We start from the raw sequence: 21,621 nt of genomic DNA on the forward strand, positions 1-21,621 counted from the left end.
AGCAAAAAAACAAGACAAATCCAATTTGTCCAATGATTTATTTCATGCCAGCAAAAAATCCAATCCCACAATGCACCAAAGTCAAGCAAAGAAAGGGGTTCCGGCGCTTTTTATATATGTCATTTGTGTTTCAAGTTTCAACACTTACGAGTGAGTCGGCATCACCACGTTGGCCTTGGTGCTGACGGCATCCTCGCCTCTCCACAAACTCGTCACCGTCTTCTGCTGCGTGTAGAACTGCAAGCCCGGCTTGCCGTAGAACGTGTTGGCACCGCCACCGGCGATACTCTTCTTGTTGCCGGTGAACGAGAACATGGGCAGCGGGACGGGAATGGGGACGTTGATACCGACCTGGCCGGCCTCGATGTCCTTCTGGAAGCGTGAAGCAGTGGGGCCGGAGCAGGTGAAGATCGCGGCGCCGTTGCCGTACTCGTTCTTGTTGATCAGTTCGACGGCGTCTTCCAGGGTGGGGACGTTCAGGCAGACCAGCACGGGGCCGAAGATCTCTTCCCGGTAGCATTTCATGTCGGGGGTAACGTTGGTGATGATGGTGGGGCCGATCTGTGTCGTAGGCGGTTAGTCAATGGCTCTTTTTGCTGGGTGATTTGCAATGGCAATTGTAAGGGGGAAGGGGGAGTAGAGGACTGGGACGTACAAAGTTGCCGTTGGGGTAGTTCTTGGGCTTGTAGCCTCGTCCGTCGAGGAGGATGGTGGCCCCCTCTTCTTCGGCACTAGCAATCAAGTCCTCGATGCGCTTCTTGCTCTCGGGGCTGATGACGGGGCCCAGATCGGCACCCTCTTCGAATCCGCCGTTAACGCTCAGAGCCTTAGCACGTTCGGCCATCTCAGGAAGCCAATCCTTGGTCTCGTCGACCATCACCACGGTGGACAAGGCCATGCATCGCTGACCCGCCGCGCCAAACGCAGCGCCGACAATGGCATTGAGGGTCTGGTTCTTGTTGCAGTCCGGAAGCACGGCGGCGTGGTTCTTTGCACCGAGGTTCGCCTGCACACGCTTGCCGTTGGCGGAGCCTCGAGTGTAGATGTACTCGCCAGCCTTGTTGCTGCCGACAAAGCTAATGGCCTTAATGGCAGGCGCGTCCAGGATGAAATCGACGGTCTTGGCGGAGCCGTGGACCAGGTTGATCACACCAGGGGGGAACCCAGCCTCCTTGGCCAATTCGGCCAGGATCATGGCGGCACCGGGGTCCCGCTCCGACGGCTTCAGGACGAGACAGTTTCCAGTCACAGTCGCAATGGGAATGCACCAAAGGGGAATCATGGCGGGGAAGTCTGCGCGCGGGCGGGGGTAGAAGCGGTTAGAGTCGGAGAAGATTCACGGTGGATCATCCGTGGGCATTCCGGGGGTGGGGAAACTTACTGAAGGGGCAGATGGCCGCAACCACTCCCAGGGGCTCCCGGTAGCTCCTAGTCTCCATATCCTTAGCGACTTCGAGTACTTCGCCCGTGAGCTGGGTGGTGATGCCGCAGGCGGTTTCGGCCACCTGCAATCCGCGGAGAACATCGCCCTTGGCATCGGCAAAGGTTTTGCCCTGCTCCAAGGTGATAGACGAGGCCAGTCGGTCCCAGTTGGCACGGATCAGGCTGACAAACTTGAACATGATCTGTTGTTTGGCAATGACGCTGGTCGCACGCCAGGCGGGGAAGGCCTTTTCGGCCGACTCGACGGCGGCCCGCAGTTCCTCATCGGTGCTCTGAGGTACTCGGGTGACGAGGTTGTTGGTGGCCGGATCATTCAAGTCTATCCACGTCGTGGCCTTGGACGGAACGAACTGATTGTCAATGAAGTTGGTGGTATCAATTGGGTTGGCAATGGGCTTGTGGTCCGTCGGGTATTCGGTGGCGGTGGTAGCCGCGGAAGTCGTTGCGGGGGCGAGCTGCTGCGCTGTAACATGCAGTTTGCGCGTAGCAACCAGAGGAGCGGGGGAGGATGCGGACGACGAGCGCTGAGCAGCCAGCACCGAGGAGGCCGAAAATGTGGACGAAGTCGAAAGAGAGCGAGCTGAAGACGCCCCGGCAGGTGAAGCCAGCACCGTGCGGGGAGACGCAGCGCGGAGAGCGGGGAGAGATCGAGCAAGGGACCGACGGGCAGCAGCCATGGTGAGGAAGGTAGAAGAACGGGGAGGATGGGTCGATGGGTTGATACAGAATATATAAGAGAGTTGGACGAAGGGATAAGGGTATTAGGAGGGGAGAAGTACAGAGAGTGGCAGAGGAAGGAGAGGAAAGTTGGAGACGAGCGAAGGCAAATAAATAGCCTGGTACGACCCGCGTAATGCTGCGTAATGCTGCGTAATCCGGGGGGGTCTGCGATCGCCGAACTTCCCTGATAACCGCCTCGTCGGCGCGGGGGACCAATCAGAGCGCGTGGGTAGAGCGGACCCTGAACAGGCGGTCGGTAATACCGTTACCGGTACTGATATCGGAACCGCATGCCTTCTGCAGCCGCCCTGCAAGGACGAGAACTGGAGCGTCCTGTTTTTGACCAAATGCAGAAATGGGGTACGGTGGCCCTAGGACAGGTCGAGGATATCTGGCCAGGAATAGTGGCCGGGTGTCAATTGTGCCGGCTGGTTCCTGCAGTACCTATCCTCGGCATCCTATCCGATCCTACCGAGAGTTTGTATAGATTGTCGCATTGATATCCGAAGATCCATGATCTCATTTCTGGGTTCATAAAATTCAGACCTCTCAGGTCGGTATATGTCAAATGACTTCCAGGTGATGCCTGGGATTATGATCGCCATTCTACTGGGGTTGCGCCAATATCAGTACGTTTCTGACGGGCACTAATCGGCGACAAAACCGCTGCAAATCTACGCATGCCGGACTTTGGTCACGACATACATCACGATAATATCGGGCATGAACCCATCTACTTGCAGACCGGCATCGACCTGCCGTGCGCAATATCTACGAGTTCGTTCGGGCCCATGTGTCTCAATCCCACGGGTCAGGAAGGACGACAGCATGGCCCCACTGTTCTGACCATACATCAGAATACCTAAGGTCATCGAGGTGCATTAGAATGGAACGCAATAATCAAGGGACCGCTAGTAGACTCATGGAATTCAAATGTTACCAAGATTCCCCACCAAGCTCTATGGACGAAGACTCCTGTCTCGACATTCACAAGATGACTTATCTGTCATCGATAGGCCGTTAGCAATGAGGACCAAAGAAAGGGTCGCAGAAAAACAAATGTGAGCAAATAAGGAGACAACCGGTCTGTCACATAGACCACACATGAAAATGCCCAAAATCCCGTCATGACCATAACTCCGCCGCTTGGCTTTTAATATCCTTCATCGTCAGCCTGCTGGTAAACATGTCGAGTCCTCGAGGGGTCCTTGCGCATCTGTTGGCCGGACCCGGTGAATCCGACTGCAGAGATATCGTCAGAACGTAATTTCGGGATGGGTGGGTGGCAATGCACACCCCAAATTGGAGAAGGGACCCCATACCTCGCGCATTGACACTATCCCCTGTTCGAAACATGCTTTCCTTTCGGCCCAGTTTGCCCTTGCTGGCAAAATCCTTCCATTTGTTTTTACCTGCCTCTAATTCCCGGGTAGCCTTGACCTTCCGAGGCACCTTTGCAGGACGCGCCGGCCCATCACCAACCTTGCTCGGCTCCTTGCGCGCCTGGTTGGCCAACGCAGGATTGATATCTGCCGCCGCAGATATCACACTCGAATGTGCGGGCTGAGGGGTGGGTGACTGGGATGCGGAATTGCCTGAGTTTCCATCAGCCTTGCGCTTGCGCGAGTCATTGCCGGAAACGGGCCGGATATCCTTGGCAGTTAGAGATTCCACCGTGCTGTAAGATTTGAACGAAACTAGATAAACGGGGTTGCTAGACGAGCCGGTAATGGAGGTGATTCGGGCAGGGTAGAAGGAGTTATCGCCCGAAACCCATCGAGCGAGAACATGTTCATTGACGGAGAACGAGGCGGGGGCTGACGATTCGTCCGATTGTTCGACCGTTGGTTTGCGATAGCCCGATTGCGTGGGGGCCTGAGATTCTCGGAAGCCCTTCTCCTTGACCGGGGGGGACGGTTTGGATGACGGCGGAGCGGCCGGTTTGAGTTCGGAAATAGAGGTTTCGGTGAGGTTTATAAGTTCTTCCAGCTCAGCTTTGAGACTTTGTAGTTCCGTGTTATCTGGGTCTACCTGCAAGCTCGATTGGACGGTTTCAAGCTGAAACAAAGCACCGTTAGAGTAGGATGGCGGGCGAGACGGGGGACGGAGGCAATTACCTGAAGCTTGAATTCCTTGACCTCGGCCTCTAAGGCTGCTACGTCCGCCATGATTTCAGGGGATCAGGATCGGGAGAAATTGGAGAATGATAAAGTAAAGCGGACGGAACAGAACACAGGTACCGAAATCGGGGGAAAGGCGTGGTGGGGTTCAGCAAGTGGAAAAGCAGGAATCGGGGGAGTGACGTGCGAAGGCAGAAAAGAGTTGAGACGGTCGGGATAAGATATGGCGTGGGCACGTGCCGGGGCTGCTCCGCCGGGCGAGACTCTGTCACGTGAGGCACAGGTGATCGTCCGCCGGCCTTCCCGATTGATCTTATCTCTCTCTCTCTCTCTCTCTCTCTCTCTCTCTCTCTCCCTCTATCTCCCTCTATCGCTCTCACTATCCGTGGTCATTCCACTCGGCAAAACGATCAGACGCCAGCCACGGCACGCTTCTGTGGTGCATGATAATAGGGATTCCCATTGGTCCTCCCTCCCAGAAATTCCCATCGCTCCAGTTTCCATGGATCCCATCATACCAGCCGCACCCAATCGAGGGACCACCCAACGGGTGGGCGGGATCAGCGCTTAGTCTGGATGGCTAACGCTATGCAAATGCGGCCTTGTCGTTTGGAGGACGATCGTCACGTCACCTGGCACGCAGTTTTATTGGATATTGGATACAACGGTTGACCAGACTTCGGTTCACTGGTCGTAGTCAGCTTTTGCCACCGTACTCCGGAGTAGGTGAGAAACTTTTGTTCTTTTTTCTCCTCAGGGATCGGGGGAGAGCTCCGGCGGGAAGTAAGATCCAGAACCCTGGTGGGCGTCGGGGTTTGGTAGCCTAAGATATCCGCTTCTTGTCCGGGGAGAACTCGTATCAATCGCCGGACCCATGGATGATAACACGACGGAGATGCTTCATTCTCAATTGTCGGGATAATATCAAATGTGGTCCACCGCATTCATACGGAGTAGTAGTTTTTCATGAGTCGATCTTTTTTTTCTTTTTTTTTTTTTTCCTGCCCTTCTACCCGGCGGTCATTAAATCCGAATCATCCGAGTCCGATGGCCGGAGCGGGGGATACGTCAGACATGCAGAGGACCTGCCGGTATAGTTCTCAGGTACGCAGGACGCATTTGTGTACTACTAGGTAATAGGTCGTCCTCAGGCAGACGTGCCTATCATCTGGGGACTCCGTAGAAGCGTCAGCCTAATTCTGCCTGGCATGCAAAAGACCAAACGGGCTTAGAGCGTGGAAAGTGGCAGAACGTCGGAGGCGCAGCGGTTCCATTGCCGGCCTGGCCTGATTTCTAAGCACCTGGAGGATTTTCATCCCTTAGAGCGGCAGTCCGCCGATGGCGCCGGTCATTGGTGGTTCCGCAAGTGGGAGCCAATGGCACGGCGTCAAATGCCACGCCGCTTTGACAAACAGCCCACCGCCCACGGAAAGTAAGAGTCACCGCCGTTCGCCCCCTCAGGCATGCATCCGTCTCATTCAATCCATCATTTCATTCCTGCAACTCTTCCATCTCGATCGAAAGACCCAGCCGGATTTGCCTCCTGGTTGGTTCATTCGTCGTTCTTCATCCTGCCATCTTTCTTTCCACCCTGCATTTCCTTTCCCTAGTGTTCTTTCCCCCCCATCCCCCATCTCCCCTTTTGCCTTCTTCATACACGGCTTCCTCTCGCCTTCTATCTCTCTGCCCTGCACCCTTTTCTCCCTCCCCAATTGGCCTGAAGACCCTGTCTGACCCCATCGGCTGCTACTGCTGCCGCTCTCGCAAGCCTCCCTGCAGTGGCTGCCCCATATCTCTCCATCCCGACCCCCCTCGAGCCCCTCTTCAACACCGGCTCTTCACCCTCGACCAACGGGCTTCTTTCCCCTCTTTGCCTCCTGGGTTTTATTCTAGCCAACTATTAGCTCACGAGGCCGGATTGTGGCTCTCCGCGATTTTCAAGCAATCGATTTCTCGCGCTTCTTTTTCTGGCTGGAGCCTCCCCACCCTCGACTTTTCGTCGCCCGCCATCTCTAGGCCTATATCGGAATACGAGTTTTCGACATCGATTGACTAGGCACACAACCCTTTGAGTTTTCTTGCCTATCCTTTCCTTGCAACCGTCGCCAGCGGAAGGATTCTGCCAATAATTACCCTGTGTGTTGACTTGGGTTGGGTTACTTTGTATCTTTCATTCAACAAGCCACACCTCACCCAAACTTGACTGTCTTACTTTGTCTCGTTTCGATCCGACTGCTCACTCCCTTCTTTCATCGGTGATCTCTATCGATACAAGAAGCGGGCGGGAAGCCCGGCCCTACTATCTCACCGATTCAACAGCTAAGTTGGCTTTTTTCTAGCCGGGACCAACAACCCCGCCACTCTCAGTCTCGGGTCCTCACGACCGTTTTTCTTCCTTCTTACTACTGGAAAATCATTCTCTACCCACAATCTTGTCGAAATGGCCGACTACAACTCTCTCTATCAGCAGGGGCTTTACCTCTCGCCCGGTCAACAGGACCTTCTCATGGCGGCTCTTTCATCCAACAATCCTCAAAAACAGCAGAATACTCCTAAAAACTCGAATTTGAAAAACGATCCGGAGAATACGCCGGGGCGTATGTCGTCTGGGGGCTACAGCGCGTCCCCCGGGTTTGACCGCTCCCAGCACTCCGGTAACCTGGGCTTTGAAGACGAGAGTCCTTTCCTTGACTTCAATCCCGACCTTGACTTTGATTTCCAAGGCTCTGAAAGCTTGATTGGTGATCTCCCGGGAAGCGTCCCGTCCGATGACCCTGAAGTTGGAGAAAAGAGAAAAGATCTAGAAGGACGCTCGGATAACGAAAACGAAGACTCGGGCAAGAAGCGGAGGGAGAGCGACGACAAAACGGCCAAGAAGCCAGGGCGAAAGCCACTGACCTCTGAACCAACTTCTGTATGCATATCTTTTCCCCCTTCGGAGCACGAAAGTATCGTGTTACTAACGCACGTTGTAGAAGCGCAAGGCCCAGAATCGCGCAGCTCAGCGGGCGTTCCGTGAACGCAAGGAGAAACATCTGAAGGATCTGGAAACCAAGGTGGACGAATTGCAGAAGGCATCGGACGATGCGAACCAGGAAAATGGCCTGCTTCGTGCCCAGGTGGAGCGTTTGCAAGTCGAACTTCGTGAATATCGCAAGCGTCTCTCATGGGTCACTACTGGGAGCGGGATTTCCGCCATCAACGCCATTCCAAGCGCCTATCCCAACAAAGGAACATCCGGTCTCCACAATCATGATTTTATGTTCGATTTCCCCAAGTTTGGAGATCTGCCGGCCTCGCATATCTTCAACAACGGTCAATCGTCCAAGTCCAACAATCAAAACAAGCCCAAAGAGGATCAGCATGGGTCGCAGCGAAATGACTCTTACGTCCCTGGTGTCTTGAACAGGGATTCTCTTCGTTCATCAAATGGCCAAGCTTCTGCCAAGCCTGCCAATTCCCCAACTGTTGCGTCGGATTCAGCCGGCGCGACCCCCGCCTCCACGAACGGCACAACCAGAGGCCAGGCACCCAAGTATTCTTCCGCTTACAATTCTAAGCAGCCGGGGTCCTCGCTTGGTGCATCCAATTCAGACTCCCCGTCGTCCTCGTCCGACTCGCATCAGAGCCAGCTATTGTCCTCCAGCGGGACTTCCCCCGAGCCGACCACACACTCCCCTGGAAACAAGACCCACGATGACGGGCACCACTGTACTTACAGCACCATTGACGGTGAAGAGTCATTCTGTGCTCAGCTTGGTATGGCTTGTGGTAACATCAGAAACCCAATCCCAGCCGTGAGACACAACAGCGAGAGTGCTTCGAATACTCCCAACCAGAACGTCCCCGCCGAGGAGCAACCAGATGAATCTGACGACAACAACCTTGGACTGGATTTCCTGGCCCAGCAAAATGGTGGCCAGTTCGACCCCGTGCTATTTGGGGACTGGCGGGAACCCCAAGACGCGATATTGTCGCAGGATTTCGGCACTTTCTTTGACGATGCCTTCCCGCTGCCCGACCTGGGAAGCCCATCCCATAACTTGAGCGAGGTGACAAACCAGCAGACACCGCAGGCACAGCAGGCGCCCAAGAAAGATCTCATCGCTTCCATTGATCAGAAGCTGGACGAGGAGGAAATGGTGCCCGGGGAGGACAAGTCGCAGATGCTGTCGTGCACCAAGATATGGTATGTATTGACCTTCCCATGTATCGTTCAATGACGAATTTACTGACCCTATCTCTCACAGGGATCGTTTGCAGTCCATGGAGAGATTCCGCAACGGCGAGATCGATGTCGACAACCTCTGCTCTGAGCTGCGTACCAAAGCTCGGTGCTCGGAGGGCGGCGTTGTTGTCAACCAAAAGGACGTTGACGATATCATGGGACGTGCTCACTAGCATGTACCTAAGTATCATAGTCCTCCTTGTCTTTGAACTCAGATACCCCCTACCCTACGATACGATACCGCAATTGATGTCATGACGAGCGTAAGATGGAAACGGAAACTCGGGGAAAAATTGGAAAAACACGGGAATATGATCAAATTTATCTGTTCAATCTGGAAATCGCCATTCTGATTATTTCCGGCGTACTTGTTTAGCCGTCTTTCATTTACCTCACTCTTATTCTCACACTCATTTCGACTCCCTTTTTGCTTCTTCTGTTTACAATTGAGTTGAATGGGAGGCCCCTCTGGTCAAGCCTCATTCCCCCTTCGGGCCGGAAGGGATGTACATCAATGTCTCTTCGATCATAGGCATGTTTACGCTGTTGATTATGTCTTGTTTTACTTATACCGTCCTCAATCGGCGGCCACATCGAGAAGCGGCGCTTTGGACTGGGCGCAGTTTGCGTTTGGATGGACCTGGAGCCGGAGCCCGAGCCGGAGCTTGGAGGAGTTTACCTGTCTTTGATCTGATTTGTTTACGTTGAGGGTACAGCACATTTTATTCTGCAGGACATATAATCTTGAAATGTACTTGGTATTCTCCTTGTCTGTTCTGTTCCTGTCCAGCAGTGCAGGTATGATCGTGCCTAGTCTAGTCGGCGGAGACTTAATTATGCAGCCCTATCCAGGTATGATATGATCTGGAATGTGCCAACCTCTCAGGCTAGAAGCTGATCTAATTGGACCTTTCCGTCTCACAAAACTTTTCTGTATTTCTGAGTCCCTGAATCATCTCCCACCCACCCTCTACCAGTCAAATCACAATGGTTGAGGTTTCCCCTGCTCTTCTCGGCGATCATGGTCGGCGCGCAAGGTGAGCGCGAGCAGGATAGGTCCAAGCTTGGCCATATGCTCTTTTTTGAGGGTGTTGAAGGGTCCGAACTCGTGCATAGTCAAAAACGATAGAGGGCGGTTGGGATTTTGAGATCCATCCTCAATGTATTTGATGTACTCCCTATCGTACTCTGCGAAGCTCAGCCAGATCTCGTGGCGGTCCTGTGATACATGGAAACGCCTAGACGCCGGAATTAGTCCATTTAAAGCTCGCTGCTATTTTCTGAATGACCAGCTTACCGGAATGGAAGCATCTTGGGAGCATGGGGGCTCTCTTTGAGCCATGCGACCATCTGCGCACTCTCCTGCATACGGATTTCTGCCTGGCTGCTCTCCCGAAGGGGTGCCTTGACCTCGATCAAGGCGCGCACCTCCTTACGGGCTTTCCCTCGAAGATATCCATCTGTCCTGGCCTCGTACTCTGCATCCTTGAACTTGGCTTTCAGTTGCTTCCTATGGATGGTTCAGGAGCTCGCGAGCGAGGAAAAGTGGTCAGTAAGAGCTTTCAGGAAGTTCAACGTGGCAATGTTGACGATTTGCTCGTCCTCGAGTTTGGGGTACATCTCGTGTCGGATCTCCTTAGGGCCCAGAGAGTATCCCGTTGACATGGGTTCTGGTTCGGAGGATGTTTCGTCTTCATCGTCCACTATCGGGGTGGCTGGCGCAGTAGACTTATCATATAGGGCAAGTCGTCCGATAGAAGAAGAGATCGACTTGGTTGGCGTTTGATTCTGCTCACGTCTTTCACGAGACTTCTGGCGCGTGTGCTTGGAAATTGGCGAGAACATGACATCTTGGGAGATTTCTTCGCTCTTAACATTTGCTGCATCGGCCTGCGATGTTGTAACTAAGAAGAAATTGCCCTCCCCAGGCTTGCCACCGAAGCTATCGAGGTAGACCTTCCAGGAGTGGTGGGACTCGAGCATCTCTTCGGCTTGCTTCATCCACCTTTCCAGGTCAAGCCACTGGTAATCCAACTTCTTAAATGGTCCCGTCCAAAGGACACGCAGAAGCAAGTACTGACGCAGTGTGATCTTAGAGGCAGAAGATAATTTCTCCTCGTGGATTGGTTTGCCACGAACGTCTTCCTCCTCTGCCCACTCAGTCCATCGGGCGGGGTTTTCAGGAAGCTTCCTGCCTGAATCCATGATTGAGTAATGGCTGTGGTCTGTTTGATTGGCAGTACAGCAAAGAATTCAGAAGGCGCGATTTGTAAAATATTGGGTAGGATAAGGGGTTGTAAAGGCAGATAACGAGTGCAGTTCTAGTAACAAAATGGAATGAGGAGAAGGAATAAAGAACAAGGGCCACAGGGCCTACAAGTCCGTGATTCACTTCTTATAGAACAGTATATTGGATGACAGCGCTGTTGGCCAATGACTGCCGTGCGCCTTTGCAGGAGGGTGCCACAAACCAGAAGCGCCTCCCATCGAACCTGAATTTGTCGCCAGTGAATGTAGCAAGAAGAGGGGACATGCTGTCTGTGCGCATCTCTGAGGCTGGACAGGGGGGCATCTTTGTAGAAGGGAAGCCGAACGATAGGCGGAGAGAAGCCGGGGGGGTTGAGTGGTGGGCGGTAAAGGCTTCCTCCTCCCCCGTCGTTGCCCCGGAACCTCCCATTATTAAACCAACTTCCTCCCGCGCCATGTTTACTCCATAAATATTCTTCATCATCCAACTTCCCATCATCCACACCCACGTCCACTGCTTTATCCCTGGCTATATTTTATTCGCTTGGGGAATTCTTGTCCTGTACGCTGCCAAAATGAAGGGAAATACAGAACGCGACGCTCGTCGACGTGCTGTTAGGGCTGTTAAGGAAACCATTTCCCATCAAAAGGATCTTCTTATATACGAGCACAAAGACCTCGATCAACATGCCCCCATTCAGGTTCTTCCCATGCCCTTGACCAGCGACGGTGATCCGAAATTCAAGTCTGAATTCTTTGACCCCTTTCGCAAACCACTCCCAGACCCAGATGAGGATATCCAGTTTTGTCCTGCCAGTCCGAAGGAGCCTGACGACGCGATGAGCGAAGGTTTGGTCGTGGGCAATTATTTCAAGAGCTATATCTGGGATGGCATATACAGAGGCAAGGCCGATAAACACAATAATCCCATGCAGTATGAAACCCCACCCCTTCGTGGCCTATAAATGGCTACTGACCATCTTTTGCCAGGCCCATTGATTTTCCACGGTGCTCCCTTTGGGAGTTTGAGTTCGAGGATTCCATTGACTGGCGCTCCGGCGGTATCGCTGACTCTCCCGACGGGCCTTGGATCAAATGTATCTTCTACGATAGTGTCAATCCAAACGATCACCAGATCACCCGTGGCGAGATCCTGTGTATCTGTCGGATCATGACCACCTGCCTCAGTCGGCAGGCCTATAGCGCCCATTACATTATTCCGGTGAGCGCTCTTGCTTCTCCCTCTCTTCTTTCAACTAACTAACGCCTCCACAGGTGCTTTTGTTATCTTTCGTGGGCCCCAGACACGCCCGCATTCTCCTAGCCCACCACGACGGCACCAACCTGGTGATCCGCCAGTCCGATCGTTTTGCACTCTGGGAGAAGGACATCCCCAAATTGAAGGTCTTGCTTCGATGGTGGTGCTCGTCTGGGATCGGGGATACCGGCACTACCAAAGCTGTGTCAGAGTGACGCAGAACCTCCCCTGCCTATCGCTCTCTTGCCTATGATCTTGTTTATTTCATGAATTCGTCTACGAATGGCTCGGTCGGTGTTTGGTTTGTTTTGGTTTTGTTGAACTGTTAATGAAAGGGTGAATCGGGTGGGTTTATCTGGCGTTGTGGTGGACATCAGATATACTATGTACACCTCAAGTCATTCAGGATGGATTGGAGTTCGGAACATGCTTGCAAGCATGATATGTATCATCGGTCAGATTACCTGGATACCCATTTGCAATAATTTGAATACTTGAATGTTTGAATGATAACGACATCATATTACATCACCAGCCCAAGGACCTACGCATGGAAAAAAAAAAAAAAAAAATAGGAGCCACAATGAAGCTTACAAGGGTATCGATATTGGTGCGATCCAGGTAAAGAAAAAATAAGAAAGCAGAAGAAAGGAGAAAACAGGGTTAGAATACAGGAAACTGTCCGCTCAGATCCCTTTTTTTGGTCTTTTTTTTTTGTCGCTTGGTTGGTCTTCTCCTTCGTACATCACCAATAATACACACCAAATTCACTTTTTTTTTCCCCCTTTTGCCTTTCTTCACGCAAGCTGATAGTGCAAATGAAGTTCCTTTCTTTTTCTGTTTCCTCCGTATATCTGCACCAGTAGTTCTTGGGAATAGAAAAGAATAAATCCTAGCGGAATCCATCCGAAGACGAGGGTCTACTAGGTCAAAGAAAACGAAGAACATCTCGCTCAGACGGGGGGCATAGAAGGGGAATGATGGGAGAAAACATTGTTTTTGCAAGTATCACAAGAATAGAAATTAAGTGATTAGTTGAAACAAGTCGTGGGAAATCTGGCGAGTGTTATCAAGAGAAAGAGGGAAAAAGAGAGGAAGAGGAAGGAGAAGAATGGTAAAAGGTGGCCGAAAAAAATGTTTCGACACAAAAAAAAAAGGAAAAGAAAATGTGGACAATAAAGAAGATATTCAACAATCAAGGGAATTCAAAACGCAGGAAGAAACACGAGTCAAAAAAGCAACAACAGGCTATCCATTGATCACATCACACCGTTCAAGCATCACCGCCCGAGGGAGCCGGCTTGTCGCCTGAAGGGGTCGATGTCGGCGCTGGAGAATCTGCTGTCGCTCCCTTGTTGAATCCACCGCGACCTCCTCGTCCACCTCGTCCGCCACGGTCACCGCGGCCTCGGCCTCGTCCAAATCCACCACGTCCTCGTCCGGTCTCACTGTCACTGGCCCCACCGCTCTGGTATCCGCGCTGAGACGTGTTTCCTCCACGGTTGCTACCCTGCCACGTGCCGGCGTTGCCCCGGTGGCTACCGCGGTCTTCGAAGAACTTGATGTTGGGCTTGCGAGGTTGGCCGGGAGGAGTGGGCTTCTTGTGCTCGACGGGCTGGCGGTCGAGAGCGGCCTTGGCCTCTTCGACGGTCGTGAACATCACGACGTGGTTGTACTTGCCCCATTTCTCGACCTTGACCATCTTCGACTTGTCCTCCTCGGGGAAGAGATCGCGCACGGCCTGCTCATTGTCCACGTTCGACACGAAGAGTCCGTTGCTCTGCTTCTTCTCGGGCCTGGGTAGAGGAGACTCGGAGGGTTTCTCGGGCTGAGCACTGCCGTTGGCCTCCGAAACCGAGGTCTTCTCCGGCGAGGCCGGCGCGGGCGGCTGGGCAGCGGTGCCGGCGGGCTGGGGAGTGGCGGGTTTGGGGATCACCGGGGCCGGCGAGGTACGAGCGGGAGCAGCGGTCGGGCCCTTGGCCGGCGCCTGGGGCTGGGGAGGCGCTCCGGGACGGACGGTGGCGGGCTGAGCCTGGCCAAACTGAGGAACCGGTCCAGTCGCACGAGTCGCCGGGGACGTTACGCCAGCGGGCGCTCCGGTAGGCACGGGGGCGCCGGCTTGACCACCGGGCGCTCCAGCAACCTGGGGCTTTCCGGTACGGTGCGCAAAGTTGAATCCCTGGGCGCGCATCTCCGTGGCGATGCGGCCAGCCTCAACCTCGAGAACCAAGAAACCAAAGGCGGCGTCAGCCAGGTTGAAGTTCCACATGTTCTTGAAGGCGCTCTCGTCAACCTGGCCGGCGGCGTTTCCGGGACCGGCAGGCCCTCCAAAGGGGTTGCCACCGTTGGCGATGGTGGGCATCTGGTTCACCACGTTCAAAGCGTTGTCCAACAAGGTCTTCTGGGCCTCGTTGGAGGAAATGGCGGCCTCCACCTCACCCCGAACCGTTTCCCAGACGTCATTGAAAGATGCCTTCGAGGCAGCCAGCTTGCCACGGTAATGATCGAGAGAGGGGTTCACCGAGAACTCGTTGTAGGACGAGCCGTAGCGGAAGTGCAGTCCGGCAGAGATCGAGAAGTCGGCCTTGAGGGTCACGGAGAGTTGGTTTAGCATTCCCTCCCGGGCGGGTGATGCGTGTGTGACGAAAATGCGGGTTTCCGATGGGTCGTACACGCGGTTCGCGGTGTCTATCAGCTCACCCATCTGAAGCAAGGTCGTCCACATGGTACCTTGCCCACCGGCGATGGTGGTCTTGCCCTCGCCGTTGTCAAACAGCTTGTGCATCACCACGGCGCCTCCCAATCCCAGCAGACGCAGCTTGACACCGCCGACGTCCAGCAACCGCGAATTGGCCTCGTCAATGATGTGCAGCTTGTCCACCTTGTACTCTCCGGAACGGAACTTCTCCAATACCCGAACGTCTTCGCAGGCACCCCAAACGGTGTATACAGGGACATCAAGAGTAATCCGCCTATCGAGCAGCATCGGAAGTTCTGAGAGGGGTAGCTGGTCGGGGGTGAATCGCTGCTTAATCGACTGCTGAGGGGGGGTCTGGGCAATGGTCCGCTTCACGTTTTCAGGAAGCAACGGAGAGTATTGAGCCACATGCTTAAGAGTCCTGTTGTTTCCAGATTGCGCTTATTAGCATACCCAATTCCCAAAAGAAAGAGCAAGCAGCACATCCCCTCGGGGCTCGTCAAGTCGGAACGACAAGAAATCCTGGAGAAAAGGGAAACCTCGAAACAATTGGATTACTCACTTGTCTGCAATTCGCTCCAACGAGGTGTCATCGTAGAAGCCAAAGTCACCGGTGTGGATAATGTGATCTGCACGGGCCTGCTTGGCCAACTCATTCAAAGACCTCAGGTTCCCTACGTAACACAAAAAAGGAAAAAAAGCAACAATGTCAGCCACATCTGTCCATGGCCCGTGACGTCGGCGTTGAGCGTGCGCCAGGAGACCTACCTCGAACATCTGCAATGCACAGGACTCTGACCGGGCCGTTCTGGATGATTCGACCGTTGTTCGGGAGAAGAGGGGCGGCCCCGGGAACAGGACCAGTGGCACCGTTGGGGAGAGGATAGCCTTGGGGACCGAAGCTGTGCGGAGGACGGGGCTGGAGGGCGGGCATCGCAGCATTAGCAAAAAGAGGCATGTCCTAGCGCGTGCGAGGGGTGGCAAAACGCGTGGCCGAGGTGGCCATGACGTTGGCCAGGGAGCTTGACGGGGTGAAAGTGACGGGGAAAAGAGAGGGCGAGAGCACATACGGAAGCCATGAGTTATGATCTAATTCAACCGGGGGGGGGCAAGAGGGCGTGAGAAGGTCGACGATGGCGATGAAGCTGGGGAAGAGGAGGAAGGAATGTAAGAGGGAGGAAATCAAGAGGACAAGAAAGTGGCAAAAGAAGAGGAAGAAGAAAGGAAGAAACGAAGCAGGAAGCTAAACAAGCGGCGGTTTGGATGCAGCGAAGAAGAGAGGAAGAGAGAGCGAGAGAAACAAGTCGGCCAGTCAGCGGCTTAGTCAGCACCCTGGACCAGGGGCAACCAGCGAGCAACACAAAAAAGCAAGGGACCGCTGCTTCTGCTCGCTGCGTCGTCTGCGCAGAGTCAATTGCTCGGTTGCAGAGGACCGTTCAGGGCCAGAGTCCCCGGTGAGCTCGGTGCCTGGCTGGAAAGGCGCATCCACGTGTTGGGAGACATCGTGGATCCTCTTCACTGCGACCCAATCCATCCATGTCGCTGGACCTAGCTAGCACTGCGATGGACTCTACACATCGTACGCTTCGTGATTGGCTCGGAAGGGCTCTCCCAGGGGATTGCAGGGCATGAGATTCGTGTCTCTGCTTTTTTTTTTTTTTTCTTTTCTTTTTTTCACCCACCCTGATTTTTATTTGCTACCTACATAGGGGCTATCTCATGTTCCGATATACCTTCTCGGTGAAGAAACAAACTTCCCGAAACAAGGCACCATACCATGGCTTCAGAGTTCTTCTCCGTGCTGCCCAGCCAAACCATGCTCTCCTTTCACGTCTTCCATAGCCTTCAATGAACCAAGCACGTCATGATGAAGTGACCGGGGACCCTCCAGCGCCATCAGTGCAAAATGGCCACCGACTGTGGGTCGAGCGCGACAAAGGATGGGGTGACCGGGGTGCTGGCCCTTGGCTGATGTGGCAACGTATCGATCAGAAAAGGGCCAATTGTGCTTTCCATTGGTCATGAATGCCCACAGGTCGTCGACAAACTCGTCCCGGGTGCTTGTGTCAAGCGTGCCAGCCAGCCACATGTTCCAATCTGATTTGGCCCAGTCCTGCCGGTGGTCAAGAGGGACCCCATATTCGCCGCGCACCGTGTTGAAAAATGCGCTCCCCATCTGGTATGCGGCATCTGGGAACGTTTGCAGGTCAAGTAAGATATCGGGGTATAAATTGTATGGGATCTTCCATGAAGTTGGGTTCTCGGGATACTGAAGCACAAAATGCGTCTTGCGCTCATCGGTTCCGAGCCCTTGACCGAAGAATAGCGACGCTCGCTCGTCGCCAATCCGTGAATATTCAGCCAGCCCCGTCAACTCTCCGAATGCTTTCAACCCCACTGCAGCCTTTATGGCCAGGTTAGTTTCGTTGGCCAGGGGACCCGCTGCATCATTGGAAGACAATTGCTCCGGGATGTTAACGCTGTGCTCAACCAAATAGTCCGCATAGTTTCTCAGGATAGGCGTATACTGTGTCTTCCAGGCTGCATCGCCGGAAGCCCTCACGTATGCCAGAGCCAGGACCATCAGATTTCCACATTCTTCGATCGGCATAGGCTCTGCCTTCTGATCATCGTGGCCAGTGGCATTGGGGTAGTGGGCTCCCATATCATGGATTGTGTATGGCTTCTTCCAACGCCCCGCCGCGAGATACTTCATCATCGGCTCGAGTAGAATCCGGATATAATCCGGATTGGTTATATAATAGATGGGGAAGGCGGGCATAATAACGTCCACGGTATTGAGGTTTCCGTTACTCGACAGCTCCTTGATGAAGCCGAGCACGTCTTCGGTGTCGAGGGTGTCACTTGGGATGGTTACGTCAATCCCACCGTATGCCTGGCGAGCTGAAAGGGTGACAATGTCCGCATATTTCTGGCCTGCAACTGCCTTTGCTTTACGGGCCATTTCGAAATCAAGGATCGAAGACTCTTGAAGGGCATCGTTATAGTCATCCAGGAAGTATGAGACTGCCTGGTTCGTGTCCGGGTACTGGGCCCTGTAATAACCCGTGTATGCCTTTTCGAGGTAGTTAATGGCATTCTCCCTCACGTAGCCCACGGCGAAGTTGATCGATTGCTCGTTGGTAACCGTGCCCAGGTCATGCGACAAGGCTAGGACTCCCTCCGGTACCCAAGGGGCGTCGTCAGCCAAGACCCCCGTATCTACAAACCTGGATCCCACATCTTGCCATTTGCCTGAAGAGAAAGACAACTTGGAAACAGGCATTGGTCGAGATGCAAAGACTACCTCTCCCCAGGTTGCCATGTCGCTCTCTTCAGAATATGGCGCCGCATTTTCTACTGTGAGCGAATAAACTGCTGTAGAACCCGTCTTCTGGAAGTTACGCGCAGTGTTCTGCGCACTCCCCGTCCATCTTCCGTCGATACTGGAAAGTATTTGAACGATGTTAGCAGAAGACTCGGACACAGTCACCGTTAGATAGCCTGGGTACCACATTGTTAGCTCCCAACCAAAGAACACTCGGATCCGAGGGAGCGTGTCGTACTAAAAGGAAGAGATTGGCGAAGATAATTAGAGGGAGATATGGGGGAGAAAAAGTCCAGCGTGATGACCACCTCCCCTGCAGCGAGGGTGAAAAGCGAATGAGTCGCTGTATATTCGGCGCTGCGAACGACAGCCGGGCGAATGCCATCGCTATCTTCCTTCACACCCATCAGACTATAGGTCCGACCATCTACACGCGCCAGGACAGACCATGTGAGGTTCTGACCAGCCCAGAACTGAGAGTCTGCGTGCGGCAAATTCTGGATTTGGTTGCTGGGCATCCAGGTCGAGAGATACGGGTTACGGACGGCCAAGGGATAGGAGGGTGGTAGTGCTGGCCGATACGCGATGGCATTGCGTTCACTTGTCTCCGTAAAGCATGAAAGCAGCGTCGTAAACAAGGATCCCAATCCTAAACTATTTTGGAAATCGAGATACATGATGGAGTTGTTCCTCGAGTCGAGAGGTTCCGTTACCCATCGAGCAAGGGATGATCCCAGGAGTATCTGAATCATCCAGACGAGCAAGACGCGTGGGGAAACCCCTGTGTGGAGCTGTCGATCCCATGTCGTCATCGGGGCCGGGGTGCGCGTCGCCTTCCAAAAGGCCCCAAAGAAGATGCCAATCGATTGACAACGCGCAGCCCAGCATGGCTCGGTCACTTATGGTGGGCGTTGTGGTCATGATCGACCGGAGATTATTGTGTCAATCGAAGTCAGGTAGGAAAGATGGAGAGATGGTTCAGGATGATCCCGCAAAAACGACGCCAAGAGAGGATGGAATGCGGGGTTGATTTGGATCCAAGAAGTTTATCCATGGATGGGCCAGTTCACATAACCCCAAGCCAGACTTTCGTTCTTCTTCAACAGGGAGCATGATGTCTTCTCATTTGTTGACTCCCTTATCACACGCAGGACGGAATTCCTGAGCCATGATGGCGAGTGCAGCATTTCAGTTCTGATCGAAGGGTAATATCGATATCAACATCGCAGTCATATACCTGAGCAAGTATCGGCCAACGTCCAGCTTCGACCTACCACTTCGTTTCTCTGAATTTAACGACGCCCCATTGTCTCTTCTTCGGTGTCATCCATCGTTGGTAACTAGTTTTCTCGGGTTATCTGAGGGGTTTCTTCGACTCGAATGCCGCAATTTAACCCCCGATTGCGTGATTCCATGCTGTCTGATGCCACGCCGGAAGTCCCCCGCCGTGTGGGGGATATTGATAGCTTCATTGAGGCTTTTGTTCGTATTACAAATGCCTTCTTATCGGATCTCGGTGTGAGCATTGGAATGATTACCCCACCGAGTCCAGTCTAGAGAATACTCTTGACGGGGGGGGGTTCCCTCCTGTGATGCCGTGAAAGGTCTTGGTGCTAATCACCTGGTCATCTGGCGGTCTTATATGACATCCGTTGGTTTTGTCTCGGCCTGTAGAAACTTCATGGGGTGTTCAGTTGGAGCGTTTATCATTGTAGTGGCCGATGAACGGATACTTCGGCTCAGGAACAGGATTAATAATGGGATCGAACGCTGATCGATATCGGAGGCATCCCACAAGGCGTGCTTCAGTCGCAGCTGTCGCCATCATCCATCGCCCATCGCGTGCGCAACTAGGCCATGTTGGCCAATCACGATGCATTCGAGCCCGAGGGGTTGCAATGAATAAACGCATATAAAGAAGGGCTGGTCGTCGGTTGAAGCAGACCATTCCAGACATTCAGGCCATCAATGTCCAACATGCCGACCGAATTCATTAGCTTAACGTTTCCCAATGCGTCCACGGAGCTGAATCCGATTCCCAATGCCTCGATTGATCCGGATTATCTGGTCCGCTATGCGCGATCGCTGGACGACAATGCCTTCAACTACACGTTGGTGCCTTACGATTCGTCCTCGTATGACCCTTTCACCATCGGCGCGACCATTGCGGCCGTAACCAAGAACCTCAAGGTCATCATCGCGCTTCGGCCGAACACGTTATATCCGACCGTGGCCGCGAAGGCTCTGGCGACTCTGGACCAGCTCAGCTCCGGCCGCGCGGTGGTTCACTTTATCGCCGGTGGCAGTGATGCCGAACAGGCCAAGGAGGGAGACTTCCTGAACAAGGAGCAACGGTACGGGCGCCTCGAGGAGTACATTCGCATTCTGCGCCGCGCCTGGGAGTCGCCGGAACCGTTCGACTGGGAGGGGACCTATTATCAATTCAAACAGTTCAGCAACAAGGTGCGCCCGGTCAACGGCACGATCCCCGTGTCGGTGGGAGGATCGTCGGACGAGGCATACCGCATTGGAGGGTCGCTGGCGGATATCTTCGGACTCTGGGGCGAGCCTCTGAAGGAGACAAAGGAGCAAATCGATCGCATCTACGCCGAGGCGGCGCGGGCGGGCCGTCCCGAGTCCGACCGGCCTCGCATTTGGGTCACCTTCAGGCCGATTCTCGCCGAAACCGACGACCTCGCCTGGGCCAAGGCTCATCGTACCTTGGACGCTCTGACCGAGAATCGAGCCAAGGGCCAGGGCAAGGCGCCCGCCGATGCGCCGCCGCCGCAAAACGTCGGCTCGCAGAGACTCCTCGACATCGCCACCCGCGGGGAGGTCCAGGACCGCGCCCTGTGGTATCCCACCGTCACCGCAACCAATGCGCGCGGGGCGTCCACGGCACTCGTCGGGTCCCCTCAAACCATTTCCGACTCGATCTTGGACTACGTCGATCTCGGGGCCGAGCTGATCTCCATTCGGGGTTATGACAATCTCCACGACGCCATCGACTATGGCCGTTACATCCTGCCCCGGGTGCGCCAGGCATTGAAGGAGCGGGAAAGCTCATCTGCGGCCTAGGGGGGTCTTTTGCAAATACTCGAGATGGGAGCCGTACTGTGGTGCTATATGAGGCCACTGATTATGAGATATGAGTTGGTTAGATGTCGTTGTCAAAGTCTTCCCACACGAAAGATTAATGCGCACCTGGGTAGAACACCTTAGAATATATAACAGATGCCAGAATGGACACGACCAACTATTAGACAAAGAGGACATATTTGCCATACAGTAAGAGAAGCCGACAAGCTGCAAGACCGGAAGCTAGAAAGCATTCGGAAGGATTGGCTTGCTTAAAGGGTACCATTATGGACCAGGTGTCGTTAGACAAAGATAATACTAGGCAAATCGGTCATAGAAAACAATCATTTTGCTTATGTAGCATAAAATGGAGCCTAGATTTCAGCAAATGGGGTGATAGCTCAGTTGGGAGAGCGCACGACTGAAGTTTACTCGGTCCAGTCAGGTCATCTGGCAATCGTGAGGTCACCGGTTCAATCCCGGTTCATCCCATTATCCATT

At 53.7% G+C, this 21,621-nt stretch overlaps 7 protein-coding genes and 1 non-coding gene across 8 annotated transcripts; 4 read left to right on the forward strand and 4 right to left on the reverse strand.

Annotated features, from left to right (window-relative positions):
• Window positions 1-3: 3 nt before the first annotated feature.
• P170DRAFT_432812 (CoA-acylating methylmalonate-semialdehyde dehydrogenase) lies at window positions 4-2,484 on the reverse strand. Its single transcript, XM_024848346.1, has 3 exons — window positions 1,382-2,484; window positions 656-1,293; window positions 4-561 (listed from the first exon to the last, which is right to left on the reverse strand). The coding sequence occupies exons 1-3, from the start codon at window positions 2,118-2,120 to the stop codon at window positions 145-147; spliced, it is 1,794 nt and encodes a 597-aa protein (XP_024710579.1). The 5' UTR covers window positions 2,121-2,484; the 3' UTR covers window positions 4-144.
• Window positions 2,485-3,316: 832 nt separating this feature from the next.
• Window positions 3,317-4,331, reverse strand: P170DRAFT_421859 (uncharacterized protein; the record flags this gene model as incomplete). The annotated part of the gene is made up of 3 exons (XM_024847390.1): window positions 3,317-3,405; window positions 3,486-4,221; window positions 4,281-4,331. The coding sequence occupies 3 exons, from the start codon at window positions 4,329-4,331 to the stop codon at window positions 3,317-3,319; spliced, it is 876 nt and encodes a 291-aa protein (XP_024710580.1).
• Window positions 4,332-6,723: 2,392 nt separating this feature from the next.
• On the forward strand, window positions 6,724-8,684 carry yap1 (putative bZIP transcription factor AP-1/Yap1; the record flags this gene model as incomplete). Its single annotated transcript, XM_024847391.1, has 3 exons — window positions 6,724-7,197; window positions 7,259-8,472; window positions 8,534-8,684. 3 exons carry the CDS (start codon window positions 6,724-6,726, stop codon window positions 8,682-8,684), a joined length of 1,839 nt encoding a protein of 612 aa, XP_024710581.1.
• Window positions 8,685-9,376: 692 nt separating this feature from the next.
• P170DRAFT_505893 (uncharacterized protein) lies at window positions 9,377-10,716 on the reverse strand (the record flags this gene model as incomplete). Its single annotated transcript, XM_024854329.1, has 3 exons — window positions 9,377-9,749; window positions 9,809-10,021; window positions 10,088-10,716. The coding sequence occupies 3 exons, from the start codon at window positions 10,714-10,716 to the stop codon at window positions 9,494-9,496; spliced, it is 1,098 nt and encodes a 365-aa protein (XP_024710582.1). The 3' UTR covers window positions 9,377-9,493.
• A 499-nt stretch (window positions 10,717-11,215) lies between these two features.
• Window positions 11,216-12,490, forward strand: P170DRAFT_461193 (uncharacterized protein). The gene is made up of 3 exons (XM_024852009.1): window positions 11,216-11,692; window positions 11,749-11,980; window positions 12,034-12,490. Exons 1-3 carry the CDS (start codon window positions 11,334-11,336, stop codon window positions 12,229-12,231), a joined length of 789 nt encoding a protein of 262 aa, XP_024710583.1. The 5' UTR covers window positions 11,216-11,333; the 3' UTR covers window positions 12,232-12,490.
• A 799-nt stretch (window positions 12,491-13,289) lies between these two features.
• On the reverse strand, window positions 13,290-18,719 carry P170DRAFT_346980 (DUF1793-domain-containing protein; the record flags this gene model as incomplete). The annotated part of the gene is made up of 6 exons (XM_024843601.1): window positions 13,290-15,135; window positions 15,277-15,388; window positions 15,483-15,675; window positions 16,016-16,131; window positions 16,530-18,218; window positions 18,281-18,719. The coding sequence occupies 6 exons, from the start codon at window positions 18,717-18,719 to the stop codon at window positions 13,290-13,292; spliced, it is 4,395 nt and encodes a 1,464-aa protein (XP_024710584.1).
• A 993-nt stretch (window positions 18,720-19,712) lies between these two features.
• P170DRAFT_374936 (LLM class flavin-dependent oxidoreductase) lies at window positions 19,713-21,295 on the forward strand. The gene has a single exon (XM_024845301.1). It carries the CDS (start codon window positions 20,011-20,013, stop codon window positions 21,118-21,120), a length of 1,110 nt encoding a protein of 369 aa, XP_024710585.1. The 5' UTR covers window positions 19,713-20,010; the 3' UTR covers window positions 21,121-21,295.
• A 215-nt stretch (window positions 21,296-21,510) lies between these two features.
• Window positions 21,511-21,612, forward strand: P170DRAFT_t14. The gene has a single exon. It is a non-coding gene; the product is annotated as a tRNA-Phe (tRNA).
• Window positions 21,613-21,621: the final 9 nt, after the last annotated feature.

The sequence above is a fragment of the Aspergillus steynii genome (assembly GCF_002849105.1).
Source record: "Aspergillus steynii IBT 23096 chromosome Unknown P170scaffold_1, whole genome shotgun sequence".
NCBI lineage: Eukaryota > Fungi > Ascomycota > Eurotiomycetes > Eurotiales > Aspergillaceae > Aspergillus > Aspergillus steynii.

What these genes read in the sequence shown, in the direction of transcription:
- P170DRAFT_432812 (XM_024848346.1), bottom strand. Translation starts at nt 2,120, where the DNA reads ATGGCTGCTGCCCGTCGGTCCCTTGCTCGATCTCTCCCCGCTCTCCGC. An exon ending in TGCGGCCATCTGCCCCTTCA is followed by an intron (nt 1,294 to 1,381) that starts GTAAGTTTCCCC and finishes GCCCGCGCGCAG; the next exon opens with ACTTCCCCGCCATGATTCCC. An exon ending in ACTACCCCAACGGCAACTTT is followed by an intron (nt 562 to 655) that starts GTACGTCCCAGT and finishes CCTACGACACAG; the next exon opens with ATCGGCCCCACCATCATCAC.
- P170DRAFT_461193 (XM_024852009.1), top strand. Translation starts at nt 11,334, where the DNA reads ATGAAGGGAAATACAGAACGCGACGCTCGTCGACGTGCTGTTAGGGCT. An exon ending in AAACACAATAATCCCATGCA is followed by an intron (nt 11,693 to 11,748) that starts GTATGAAACCCC and finishes ATCTTTTGCCAG; the next exon opens with GCCCATTGATTTTCCACGGT. An exon ending in GCGCCCATTACATTATTCCG is followed by an intron (nt 11,981 to 12,033) that starts GTGAGCGCTCTT and finishes ACGCCTCCACAG; the next exon opens with GTGCTTTTGTTATCTTTCGT.
- P170DRAFT_374936 (XM_024845301.1), top strand. Translation starts at nt 20,011, where the DNA reads ATGTCCAACATGCCGACCGAATTCATTAGCTTAACGTTTCCCAATGCG.